This window comes from Asparagus officinalis, chromosome 6, assembly GCF_001876935.1.
Source record: "Asparagus officinalis chromosome 6, Aspof.V1, whole genome shotgun sequence".
In the NCBI taxonomy this organism is placed as follows: Eukaryota; Viridiplantae; Streptophyta; class Magnoliopsida; order Asparagales; family Asparagaceae; genus Asparagus; species Asparagus officinalis.
Window position 1 is genome coordinate 29,079,547 of NC_033799.1, and position 14,245 is coordinate 29,093,791.

General features: G+C 36.1%; 1 protein-coding gene across 2 annotated transcripts in view; it reads right to left on the reverse strand.

Moving 5' to 3' along the window:
• Window positions 1-14,044, reverse strand: part of LOC109844434 (elongation factor G, mitochondrial-like) — a 22,142-nt gene extending 8,098 nt beyond the window's left edge. Inside the window, exons 1-5 of one of the 2 annotated variants that reach the window (XM_020413455.1) lie at window positions 13,561-14,044; window positions 12,046-12,267; window positions 9,612-9,733; window positions 9,366-9,516; window positions 1,477-1,548 (exon numbers count right to left, since the gene is read on the reverse strand). In XM_020413455.1, the coding sequence (XP_020269044.1) occupies window positions 1,477-1,548; window positions 9,366-9,516; window positions 9,612-9,733; window positions 12,046-12,267; window positions 13,561-13,959 (966 nt within the window). In that variant the 5' untranslated portion in view covers window positions 13,960-14,044. The remainder of the gene's footprint in view (window positions 1-1,476; window positions 1,549-9,365; window positions 9,517-9,611; window positions 9,734-12,045; window positions 12,268-13,560) is intronic. The other variant, XM_020413454.1, reaches the window with a different exon arrangement.

Consider the following 14,245-nt stretch of genomic DNA (forward strand, 5'->3'; position numbering starts at 1 on the left):
TTGAAATATGCAAATATGAAGATTCAGGGATGAAATTTACAAGTAGAAGGATAGAGGAACTGACATAAAAGTAGAACCTAATTTAGGGTGTGATTTGAGAAAACCCTTACTTTATCGTGTTGGCACTTTACAAGAAAATTTCTAATCTTAAGTATATTGTTGCTTCACAGAGATTTTAAAATTATCCTATTCCTTTCATAAATCTATCCATATTTATGTTTATGATGAAAGCTGCATGTGCAGAATATTTACTAAGCGGTTTTAACTTAGTTTGATTGTGCATGCCTAGCCAACAATCCAAAAGCTAAAGCTTTTGAAAGTGATACTTTAGGTAACATCAGAACCCCCAGCTTTCAAAAGGTTCTTGGCTCAAATCTCATTAATATCAATTTAAGACATACTTGTTTAACCCATTTATTTTGCCTTCTCAAACATGCCTGAATGCCCACATGATGGAACGCAGGGGAGTTAAGCACTACTAAGTGGTTTTAACTTAGTTTGATTTGCATGTTTAGCCAACAATCCAAAATCTAAAGCTTTTGCACAAAATGATTTTTGAGGTAACATCAGAACCCCTAGCTTTCGAAAGGTCCTTGGCTCAAATTTCATTACTATCAATTTTAGATATACTTGTTTAACCCATTTATTTTGCCTTCATAAATATGCCTAAATGCCCACATGAAGGGAGTTGAGCACTACTAAATTAGCTTAAGCTTTTGACAAAGTGGTTTTCTATACAAGCTTAAAATCACTTAAACCACCCAATAATAAGGATTGGGATATGATGTTATGTACTCCACAATTGTAAATCATAATTTATAGACTAAATTGCTAGATGACCTCTGCTAGGACCATTGACAGCAGCAATTACAGGTGTTCAACAGATAAGACTACCTGGACACAGGGGAGGGAAGAGGCTTCGGGTTCTTTGATAAAGTGAAACAAATTAGCAGAGCCAGAGAAACTTAACAGAAAATAATAGCTGACGGGATGAGCTGTGCATAAACTAAGCAGAGGAAATAGGAAAAAGCGAGGGGAAAAACTCTCATTTTACTTAGGATTCTGCATGAGTAACCCAACAGTTTGCAAAGCATTAAATAAGGAGAGAGGAAATTTGGATTTTTGCAACTTACCTGTGACCTTGTTGTCACCAATTATCGTGGAAATACTAGCATGTAACAAAGACAAGCAGGAAGATTGCTACACATTGTATGCAATGTTTAAATGAGAATCTTCATAACCAACTAAACTCTTTAGATTCACAAAGCTACAGCATGTTCTCGAATTCTTTCTACTGTAACTTTTTGCCCAAAATGGAGTGAATCAGGCAACTAGGATATGACAAGGCATAATGTTAACTCAGTAAGGAATCTAGGAATGAATCAGATTAAAAAGAAAGACCATTTAAAGGTTAAATAACAAAATGACAAAAGTATATACTAAAGGAAGTGGAACATAAGAACAATTTCCAAGCACCTTGTTTTTGAATGCACTTCCCATGAAAACTGGCACGAATTTCCGTGAAACAGTGACCCTGCGGATTGCCATCTGGTGAGAAAAACAAGTGACAACCGTGAGTTGGTATGAAATAGATGGCCTATAAACTCGTAAAGAAAACAGATCAGATAAACAGTAAGGAAATGACCAACAAAAATTAAAAGCAGCAAGGAGTAAAATTCCATCAGAAGTCATTTAGTTAGCATCAATTTAGACAACAAAACCCCACGCAGCACAACTTGCCATGTCCAGAGTCTGTACCTCTATGCATAAACATATGACATATTAGTGTAATTTAGGCTTGGATAAAGATCAACAAAACTTTACACGGTTATCAACCTGTCATCAACACTCTTAAGCTGGTGTCAAAATCCTACCTAAGCAAAATCCTAGAAGGCCAACTAGAAAAACCCACTCTCTTGATCATACACACATGAGTTTGCTCAGCAAGAAGAAACGCAGTGCAAACTCTCCTAGATCAAGAAAAAGTCTAGGATAATAGGAAATTTGGAATAGTTGCAGACTTGCTACAGGGACAAAAGTCAGCTATGAGGCAAATATAAACACAAATTGCCAAACAGAGCATTCCAAACCAAATAACTGAATTAAATAGTATGGGTAAAAAGAAAATAAAGATCTGATACGATGGTGCTAAGAATCAAACCCATTTAGTCGGTTATTTGCACTCAAGAACAATGTCCTAAAATGCGAATTAAGCGGCCACTTGATCCAATATCATGATGCTAAGAATAAAACCCATTTTTTTGTTATTTGCACTTGAGGACAGTGTTAAAAAATGTGAATTAAGCGGACACTTAATGCCTAAGCGGGTTGGAACCACTCCGATTAGGGAAAAAGCGCTCCATTATGCGGTCATCGCATAATCGGGCACATTTCCAGTAAGCGCCCACATTTTTTTTAATGTGGATGCTTTTCTTTTAAATCCTTTCAAGGTTAAACCCATACTACAAATCCGACCCAACTACTAAAGTAAAAAAAACTAAAGTTTTCCTGAAGCTGTGCTACTCCCTCTATTCTTTCTCTTATTTGAACCCAGTGGCTGCAACGAATATCTCCAGCATTTGTTCAATGCTTGCTAAACCTTGGCCGGCCGCGAAAACTCACTGGAAGATCGTATGATCTCCGACACTCTCCTACAGGCTCTCCAACAATCATCTTGAAGCTCTCTGATATTCCCTTCGAAGATCTCTAGAAAAATAGGTTAGTCAAAGCTTGTAATTATGCTTTCTATTTTTCATGAATTTTATATATTTTACATATGATAAATAATAAATATATATCAAAAATCAAAAATGCAAAATTTCGCATAACACATTTAATCTGCATATAATCCAATAAATCACTAATTGCTCCCGAACCACACACATAATAAACTTTTTGAACATTACTTGAGAAAGTTTTTCCCTTAAGGGGTTGTGTTTGGTTGGCTTAAAACACCAAGAAATGGTTTTTCTCCTCCTGACATAGTGGCCACATTGGATTTTTTTTCTTCTCTTGTTTCTTTGTTCGGGTTTGATCCGCGATGGGAGCTAGGGCTTGAAGGAGTGGAGAACACCTCCACATCAGCGAGATTTCTTCCCCCGATTTCCTTCTAAATCGAGTGAAAATGGATATAAACCCCATCAATTATATACTTTTGTCAGATATAAAAAAATTGGGGGAANAAATAAAACAAAGGAGAACAAGTAAAAGCAAAAGGTGAGAGCCTTCACTCTCTCTGCTGAGATGTTGATCGGTTAAATTTTCTGAGTTCTTGTCGTTTTGATCCTTGATCGGGTGTTTTTAATACAAGGTAAGAACTTTGTTTTTGTTTTTGCTTTTTTTTAGATGTTTATTTGTTTAATTTGATTCATGAGGCAATTGGATCTCTACCTATTTTCAGTTTTGTGTGGCAAGTCGAAACCTTGTCAGGCAAATTATAGATAGACTGTGGACTCCATTGTGAAATTTTGCTTGAGCAGTTGCCTTTGTCCTCCTTTGTGCAGAATTTTGGGTTTTCTTCAAAGAGGGAGTTGTTCATGTGGTTACATTCATGTAGAGTAATTTTCACTTGAGTTATAAGTTGTATCATTAATGAATGGTTTTGAGCTCTTAGTTTAATTTGGAAGTCGTGTTTACTTGTGATATTATTTGGAGGAAAGCTGTCACATGTGGAAGAGTAGCTACTGCTAATACTTTACTGGGCATTTTACAAAAAAGTAAAAACATGTAATCCGAGGAAATATGTAATGTAATTGTTGTTGTCCTTCATATACACGTGCTTCGCTTTGCAATTTGGGACAGTATGTTGCTTAAACTTAAAACCAATGATTTCCCATGTGAAATTATTATATGGTTTTGATTCTTTAGAGGTTAGTAAGTTATAAATTCTCGTTAACTTCAAATTTCACTGAGTTGATTTCTTTTTTCAATAAAAAACAAGTGATAGTTTTGTTGTTTCAAATTTCTTTAAGTTCATTATAACTTTATGCATGATTACATATTCACATAATAATTTCACCATGCCTTTCTTGAATTTGTGCTTGCAGGAACCCTATATTGTCCCTATTTACATGACAACCGAAAAGTTTGTATGTGAGCAACCTACAATGTATTTTATATTGTATAAGATGGCTTCCATTGTGGGTTATGAAGGTATTCGGTTCTCATTTAATATTGTATTCATGGGTTTCATTTGTTGCTTTATTTATGTTTGGGCTATGATGAGTGTTAAAATAACTGAGATTAGCAACTTGTAATGCTTAACATATTGCATTAGATGGCTAACAATGATGACATTGTCTACCACGTCCTGAGCCCTTAATCATATCCTCCATGGATACAAACCAAAATAAAAGAAGCAAAAATATAGAGAAAGTAACAAAGTAGTACATGAGCTTGTTCTTGCTTGCATTTACAGGTCTCGTATGAATTTTCTGCTAATTCAGATGCATAGTTCATACGAGTTATGCCAAATCGTCTAATTTACAAGTTTGGATTCAAGATTTTTCATGTCATGCGGATTATTATGATGAATAAGATTTTTTACAAGTTTCATATGAATTTTCTGCTAACTAAGGTGCGTAATTCATACGAATTATAAGCAATCATATTATTTATGGGTTTCGTATGATTTTTCATGTCATACAGGTATTTATGATGAATCAGGTTATTTATAGGTTACATATGTTATTTTACCACTTTCCTTTTGGTAAGATTACCACCCACAACACTTACAAATAAATTTATTTTTAGTGAAAGGTAAGCGTACCATGATGACCATATACATTTTTCTCTACAAACTTCAATATCAACCAAACACAAGAAAAGTGGGAATATCAACCAAACACAAGAAAAGTAGGAAAAGTCTAATCAACCAATAGTTTTCCTATTTGTTAGATACCAACCAAACAAAAAAAAAGTGTGTAAATTGGTTTTTCACCATGTTTTATGTGTGAACCAAACACCAACAACCAATTTCATGGACAACTTTGAAAAACCCAAAAAAAATACGTTTTTCACATGGAATGAAGTTTCCTAATAAAGTGGGAAACGAACCAAATGGCCCCTAAAATATTAGATAACATGTGTATAGATAGATATAAGGATACATGCATTCAAGGGATAGTTATCTTAAGATGCATGAAGATTGGTGCATGGTATGAAATAGGGATACGACTCAATACATATCGCAACTATAAAGAAGCCTTGAATAAGGTTGGGTTGGTTTTGAGGGTTAGGGTTTAAGGTTTCGATTAGTGTTTAAGATAATAGTTTGGGTTAAGGGGTTGACAGTTTAGAATTTAGGGCTAGCAATATAAGTCTAGATATCAAAACTGTGTAGACTATTTTTGGCTTTTCACTATATTTGAGACCTTTAGTTTAATTCATGTCTTCTTATTTGTTTTTTTGTATTACAAAGATTACCTTATCATGTATGGTTGAGCATCCCCATAAATTCATCCTAACTACTAGTAACTAAGTAATATTATTTCTCAATACTAAATATCTTTTCACTATATTTGAGACCTTTAGTTTAATTCATGTCTTCTTATTTGCTTTTTTGTATTACAAAGATTACCTTATCATGTATGGTTGAGCATCCCCATAAATTCATCCTAACTACTATTTTTTTGTATTACAAAGATTACCTTATCATGTATGGTTGAGCATCCCCATAAATTCATCCTAACTACTAGTAACTAAGTAATATTATTTCTCAATACTAAATATCTTTTCACTATATTTGAGACCTTTAGTTTAATTCATGTCTTCTTATTTGCTTTTTTGTATTACAAAGATTACCTTATCATGTATGGTTGAGCATCCCCATAAATTCATCCTAACTACTAGTAACTAAGTAATATTATTTATCAATACTAAATATCACCAGAACACTAACGGGTTGTTTGGTTTGTTGCAAAAATAAATTGCAACAGATGATATAACAACAAATGTTGCATGCAGCATTTGCAGTGGGAAAGCAACTCCAGATACGATGTTTGGATATCTACAACTATAGTATAGGAAACGTATTTCCAAATGCAAGTTCAATGTTTGATTGAAAAACAGCTAGGCAAAAGCTACAAATTTTTCTCATATAAGAAAACTTGGGCAGTGTTCTAAAACATGGGCTACCCGACCGATTAATCGACCGAGTTCTCGTACTCGAGATCAAACCATGCTCGTATGCATTACCCGTTGGATTATGCGATCAAACGCATAATCAGACAGTTAATTAGTACCAGTCCGCATGTTTACATTATGCAGGCGAGTAGTATCCCCTACACAACACTTATTTTTAAGTTAAAACCCAACCTATTTGTGATTTTAAAACTCGACTCGTTTCAAGATTAATATCCTCTTTGTTGTCTCGATCCCAAGTAAAACAATGGTTCTGACAAAACCCTATAACCTCCCCCCAGCCCCAACCTCCACTTCCCCTCCCACTCCTCCCTCCATCGTCAATCACCGCTTCAGACCGTCGCTGAGAGTCGACGCCAACAGCCTCTTTGATGATCGTTGTCTCTAGCTACCGATTTCGCCACCGATTTTGAGTGTATAACGACTTTAATCAGACTAGCTTAGAGTATTATCGTTACTCTTTTGCTTAGTATGTTTTATATTTTTCATGAATTATTATATTTTGGCATAATCCGCTTAATCGATACCCGAGATCGGACCGTACGCATAATGAAACCGTGTTTTAGAACATTGAACTTGGGTATAGACGGTTTTACTATTTGGATCTAAAAAGATTTTTTTGTTGAGGTGAAATTATTTTTCTTTTTTAATTCTCTTTTACGAAGCCAACGCTTTTCCTCCCATCAATTGCCCATAGCATTTGTTACGAGTCTTTTTACAAAACGAAAGTCTATTTACCTATCTAATTACAAAGTTATAAACCAAACAATGTATTTGCAAATTTAGTTGCTCTATTTACATATGCAACTACGTTTTCATCCAACCCCTAAAGCAAAATATACATGAACAGAAAGAAATGTTACACAAATGAAAGTTAAAGAACATAGAGAACGCCAAAAAGAAAAGAGGATCAAAATAGATGAGCAAAGAAACAAGGTCAAGAGATACTAGCCAAGTAATAAGCTATAGCCTATTTGCAAATGTACGCTCGTAACTATCTTATGGCCTTTATTTTTTATTTTTTTAATGCATGGTGACCAAAGTAAACATGGATGGTCCCATTTTATAGCACATAGATAGTTGATGAGCAAGACTAAAGTAAGTTGTTTGTAGTGTTAAAGTTGCATCATATAATAAATATACTATACGCTAGCTAAACATGAGTCAGTTATTTGAATGGACTGGAAAATTACACTAGGACAATACAGTAATATATTTCAGGGACTAAATCTGAATGGTCGGAATATCAGGTGGATCATAAGGTAAGACCCATAAACATGTCACCATGTCTAATCAAGATGACAATTCAATGAAATACTCCAATTTGGAAATTTAGATTATCAGATGCTGACAGCATCTCAAAATTGAATGTAGTGTAGGATGTAGCTATCAACAATGTCAAGATAAAAATACCTATAAGTAAATAAGCATCAAGTATACTACATGCAGTTTATGCTTTCATTTTTCAATCAATATAATTCTAATAAGAATTAGAGTAAAAAGAACTAAATATATAATTCCTGAAGAAATTCCAGTAATAATAAGAAAACTAAAATTCAGATTTACTATTGTGCACCTATGATGCATGGATACGGATACGGGACACAGATACGATACGGACACAGATACGGGATATGGTAAAATCCAAAAAAATAGGATACGGGGATACGGCAAGGAAATTTTTTTAAAATTATTATTATATATAGAAAAAGGAAAAAAATTAACTTTGTACACATATTAGTCCCCCTACATGTTTAATATTTAATCCCTTAAATGCCAAAGCATTTGAAAAACCGAGTTTAAAGAAACTGACGTAAACAAAGTCTCAGAACTCAAATCCATGGCTTAACATTTTTCGCTTAAATAAAGTGTTCAGTTTGATGTTAACTTAGGGATTGAAATAACAATTTCATTGAGGGGCCAATTTCAAAACATCAAAGCTTCAAGGGACCAATACGAAAAAACCCTCGAGAAAATATCTGGGCCGCTGGCGGGCTGGAGGAAAAAGAGCGAGCTAGCGGTCTGCGGGAAGCCCACGTAGGCTTGTTGCTGACGTGGCACTCGAGGCAATCAGATATTTTCCCAACGGGAAAATATCTAGGCCTTTTCCCTCTATTCATTCTCTCTACTTTCTCTTTCATCGATGACGGAGAACGAAGCAGAAGCAGAGAGATCGCCGGCGGTGGAGGCCTCTGTCACGTGATCGGCACGCAATGAGGCTGGAGAGCTTCCTCCCGCGCAAATCGCTGCAGGTGCTCCTCGTCGAGGGCGACGACTCGACCCGCCAGATCAACTTAGAGAGAGAAAGAGAGAGAGAAGACGAAAAGACTGAGAAAGAGAGACGAAGAGATCAAGAGACACAGAGAGAGAAGAAAACTCACCTTGATAAGGACAAGGCAATTCCGATTCTCTGACCCAGCAACGACGAGGACGAGATCGAGAGAGGTAAGCAGCGGCGATTTTGCCCTCGGTTTTTCTCTCTCTATGGCTTTATACTACTGAGAAACGGGTCTAAGGTGAGACGAGTTTGGGTTTTCAGCACTAAACCCAAACCCGTTTCATCTTTTCCCAGTGGACTGGGATGCTGGATTTGTGGGAGGGCCCGCTAAAGGACGACGAATCCGTGCCGTGTCCAACTCTATGTTGACCGTGATCGGCCAACTTTGACCGTTGACCCATGTCGAACACGGATTGACCGTGTCTGACACGTGTCGTGCACGAATCCGTGCCCGATTCGAGTCGGACACGGATTCATGGGCTCTTTTGGCGAATCTGTGCTTCATAGCTGTGCACTCTTTCAACTTTCAAGTTAACAGAGGTCATTAGTTAACACTCTGATGTCATCCCTTTTGAATATAGCATCTTATCATCAATTTTGTGTTTAAGCAGATGATTACAACAAGTATGCAAATGACAATTCCAGTGATAGACTCTCAATGTTTATTGATGGAAATGAAACGAGGAACCAACCAGGAGTTGTTAAATATTGCCTAAGGCTAATAAATAATGTCATGAATAAGATTAAGTCATTAGAGCAACAATATTCTTAAGAACATTAATGATATTCTGCAAAAGTTATTCTAAAAATAACTGAAATTCAAGAGCATATTGTTTAAGAGCATTAGGCACCCTAGATCATCAGTGTTTTACTATTAATAACAGAAGATGGTGAATGGAAGGGGAAAAAACCAAAAAGGTGAATCATACAGATTATCTCCAATCACCTTAAGATCATTAGATGACACTGGCTCATCATTGAGAAAAGCTTCAGCAAGTTTATCATCTACTTCAGAGACAACTTCAATTAGTTCGCGTCTCTTCTCGTCAACCTGTTTCTCAAGATCAGGTGGAATATCAGTCGTCACAACTTTCTCGCTGAAACAATCAAAATAATGGGGATCAGAAAACCTGAGAGACAATAAGTGTAGTTATTTATACAAATAAAGAGTAAAGAATACAGGTATAAATACCCATTGGAACCATGAAAGAAATAAGCCTTCAATTCTACAAGATCTATGAGACCCTGAAACTCCTCTTCCAACCCGATTGGAACTTGTACGGCCGCACAATGATGTCGAAGCTTAGATCTTGCCTAGAAAAGAAATTTCTGCATCAGAATTCCAATCCTCAGAAACTCAAAGCACCTTCTTTGAAGTAAGCAATGACAAGCAGGTAGAAATTACATGGTGCTAAGTCCAAATCTACTTTCAACAATTCATAAGCTTCATTCTGGAGACCGTGTGGACCCATTACTAGATCCACAGAAGAATGCAATAAACTCCTTAAATAAATAAAGAAGCTTCTTGCAGAACTCCAGATCCGAAATAATACCTCTACATCGTATTTAGCAAAGCTTTCTTTAACTGTATTTAAAACAAAACTCATTTGACGCATCTAAGCTCAAAACACCATGTAAAATAGAAAACTAAACAAAAAAAAACAAAGAACAGAAATCATATTTTTGACATTTTCTACGCCAGTTTGACATTTTATAGGTTTCCTTGAAATGAGATTTTATAATAGCCTTTTATTTTTAAAAGTATATAAAATTATAATCATAATTTAGTCAAAGATTTTTTTTTCCAGTAACCTATTCGTCTATAAATCAATTAAGAAAGCTAAAATAAACAGGAAAGTACTTACTATTTAATAATGCAAAGGATATTGAGGATACTGTTAGTGGGGGTAAGTGACTGGAGGTAGTGTTAATTGTTGATGGACAAAATAAGGAAATGGTGGGTCCTTGTTCATATTGTTGTAGAAGAAGAGTTGACATACATTTCAGTCCTGTAGAAACTATTTGTTAGTCGGTCATATAGATCAAGTTGGTGTTTCCCCATCAATGGTCTCGTTAAAGAACTAAAAATGGATGGCGTTGGCTATTTATCCTTTTCTTGTGATAAATAAGAAAATTAAAAGGAGAACATAACTTTGATGAAGAACTACGCCCATCAATGGTCTCATTAAAGAACTAAAAATGGATGGTGTTGGCTATTTATCCTTTTCTTGTGATAAATAAGAAAAATAAAAGGAGAACATAACTTTGATGAAGAACTAGGCGTAACAACACCAGAAAGAAAGAGTATAGTTGTTTGAATTAGGGGATGCTTCAAGAAAACGAACTATAATGTTATCCCTCTATAACGAAGAAGACAACAGACACAACAGAAGAACAAGCTCAAAAGGAGAACTAGAGAGGTGTAGAAGATGTGATTTCCCATAAAAAAAACTCAGTTTATATTAACGTCACTACTTTCTTTTTTCATTCATTAGACAGATGATAGATCATCACAAAATAAATATCATAAAAAGAAACTTCCAAACAACTTAGCTGAGCCTTTATCCCAAATATTTAGGGTCAGCTACATGAATCATATTCTTCATTCCATTCTGTTATGGGTCATCTCCTCCGTTAAGTTAATCAAAATCATATCCTTCCTAACTGCTTCTAACGAAGTCCTTTTGAGTCTATTTCTTGATTTCCTAGCGCTGTTAACTATAATATTATCATTTTTCCTAACCAGTGCACTAAGAGGTATCCACTGCATATGACCAAACCATCTTTATCTATTCTCTCTCATTTTGTCCTCAATAGAAGTAACCTCTAATTTATAACGGATGCTTATTTATTATCCTATCTTTTAATGTATACCCACAAGACCATCACAACATTCTCATTTCTGCTACATTTATTTTTTTTGCACATGTTATTTTTTAATTGCCCAACACTCGGACGCATAAAGCATAGTTGGTATTATAATCGTCCTATAGAATTTTTCCTTTAGTTTCATTGGTATTTTATCACATAAGACTCCCGAGGCACTCCTCCATTTCAACCATCCCGATTTGATTCGATGTACATGAAAAGAAACTGTTAAAACTTTCCAATAAAAGATAGGAAAACTAGTTAAATTTTCCTGTTTTGAAATTAAGAGAGGAATTTTATGGTGACTGAAACAGTAGTTTTCAGCTTTTTGTAGCTAAGATATTACAAATTTTACTGGTAACTGAAACAATAGTTTTCAGCTTCTTGTAGGTACAATATTACAAAAACAGTTAGCCTTTCAAAGAATATGCAACTGAAAATGAAAAATTTGAAGATGAGACATCCTTAAATACTAGAGAATTGAATCATTATAGACCAAACCACCGTACATAACATGCAATGGAGCTCAAATCATTTTTCTTCTCTTTGGTTTCTTTTTTTCTGGTTGGATGGGTGGTGCACTCCCCCCCCCCTCTCTCTCTCTCTCTCTCTCTCTCTCTCTCTCTCTCTTCTCTCTATATATATATATATATATATATATATATTATATATATATATATATTATGATATACCACACACACACACCACACTATATGATATAATAGCCAGACCACCATATGGTGAGGGTGGGTATTTACCTGACTAAGCACTTTCCATGGATCTGCTCCCATTCGGTCTAACTTGTTAATGAATGCAAGTCTTGGAACCTCATATCTTCTCATTTGGCGATCAACTGTTATGGATTGGCTTTGCACGCCACCAACACTACAGAGGACCAGGACAGCACCATCAAGAACACGAAGAGCCCTTTCAACTTCAATAGTGAAATCGACATGACCCGGAGTATCAATGATATTGACCTACATGGAAACCAAAACAAAGAAAAATCTTGTCAGACATACCTGATTCCTTACCAAGAGAGGAAAAGTAAGACATCGTCAGATTATGAGCCTGCATTTAAATTATTGACATTCAACTGGTAAACAAAATTTTATCAAATAATAAATTTCTGAAGTCCAGTTTGTCATGAAACAAAGAAGTATGGTCAATTTGTTTGCACTATGGGAAAGAATGGTTCAGAAAATCAATTTCAAATAGATAGGATTTTTGGAATATGAATATGCTGCATATATTTAAACAAAGGAGCTGGGACTACTGGTGAATGGCTGCTTTGCTTGAGATGAGAGATTGACAAGGAAGGCTACCAATTCTCTACCCTTCAGAAGAGATAATGGAAGTTATTTATGTTGTCCAATACTCAAGAGGAAGATGGACAGATGACTTATTCAAGATCAATGATTTTCATAACGGCAAAATTGAGATCACGAGCAACACATGCTTTTCATAATGGCAAACTAGATCATGGCAACACAACTGAATGCCAAATACAAGAAACTTGAAGGAAGGGTAGAATTTTCCTGACAATTCTTGAGTAACTCCTAGAAAAGAAGACAAGATAAAGGAACAAAATAATGTATGCCAGACTTTCACAAGGTTGTCTTCTTAAGAAGATTTGTGTACCTCTGAAATAGATCCTAGCCTCCTAGGCCTCTAAAGCAAAAGAATTACCAGTATAAGTAGGCTTTCCACACGTGAACAATGAATCTATCTTAACTAGGGTGAAAAATTAGATGGGGACAAAAAACCAAGCCAATTTCTTTTTACTTACAATGGAAAGATAACGATATGTAACAATCACAGATCATAAACAATTTTATGTCTGAAATGATTGATAGAGAGAAAACATATGTCCTATTACACATTAATTTCTAATCTTGTATCTTATCAAAATCTGTATTAAATTTTCTATCTCCAAGAATCGTATCAACCAGTTAGCGGTCCCAGAGTAACTTAGGGTTTAAACGAGTACACTTGATTCATTGTTATATGGAAATAATATCTTTCGGAGTTCTATAGACACAATTATGCACACACACGCCCATGCCTGCACACACGCGCACAATGCACACGCACCCCACAAAGTAACCACAGTTTTTCGAAACTAAGTACGCATCAGTGAAGTCATCAAATTTTCCAAGAAAAAAAATATTAAATGATTTAACTTTTGGTCAAATTCAAACTCGAAGAACTCGAGATTCAACTCGATTCAATCCATTTCATACTAAAAACATGTTTGAGCACAGAATTACAACCTGATACCCATTCCAAGTGCAGTAAGTAGCAGCGGACTGAATCGTGATCCCCTTCTCCCTCTCCAAATCCATCGAATCCATCTTCGCCCCGACTCCATCTCTCCCCCTCACCTCGTGGATCTCATGGATTCTGCCAGTGTAGAAGAGTATCCTCTCGGTGAGCGTCGTCTTCCCCGAGTCGATGTGAGCCGAGATCCCGATGTTTCTCATCTTCTCCATCGTCTCCTTCCACCATGCCTCCTTCTCCTCCTTTGCACGCGCGACGGCGGAGTATGATCGGCTGCCGGCTGCTGCAGAGGAGGGGCCGTTGATTAGGAGGATGGCGAAAGGGGCGAAGTTAGGGTTAGGGTTCCGAGAGTGGAGAGCGGAGAGGAGGCGGGAGGCTGACGAGCGCGCCATCGATCGAGACCGAGAGATATCGATAGAGAGAAATGTCTCTGTTCGGGCTAAAACCCTACTGGGGTTGAGCGTGGGATTTTGGTTTGGATTCGGGTAGGGTTTGGAGCGGGTCAAAGTTGGGGGATTTGATGATACTGGGTTTGGAGTTCGGATCTTCACCACGTAAAGCAACTTTTTCAGTTGGGAGTCCTAATCAGCAAGCTCCCAAGAGCTCTCAAGACATGACCCATCATTTTTAATATCAAGTCACCCTCCTAACTAATGTTGATCTTCAACAAACTCCTAG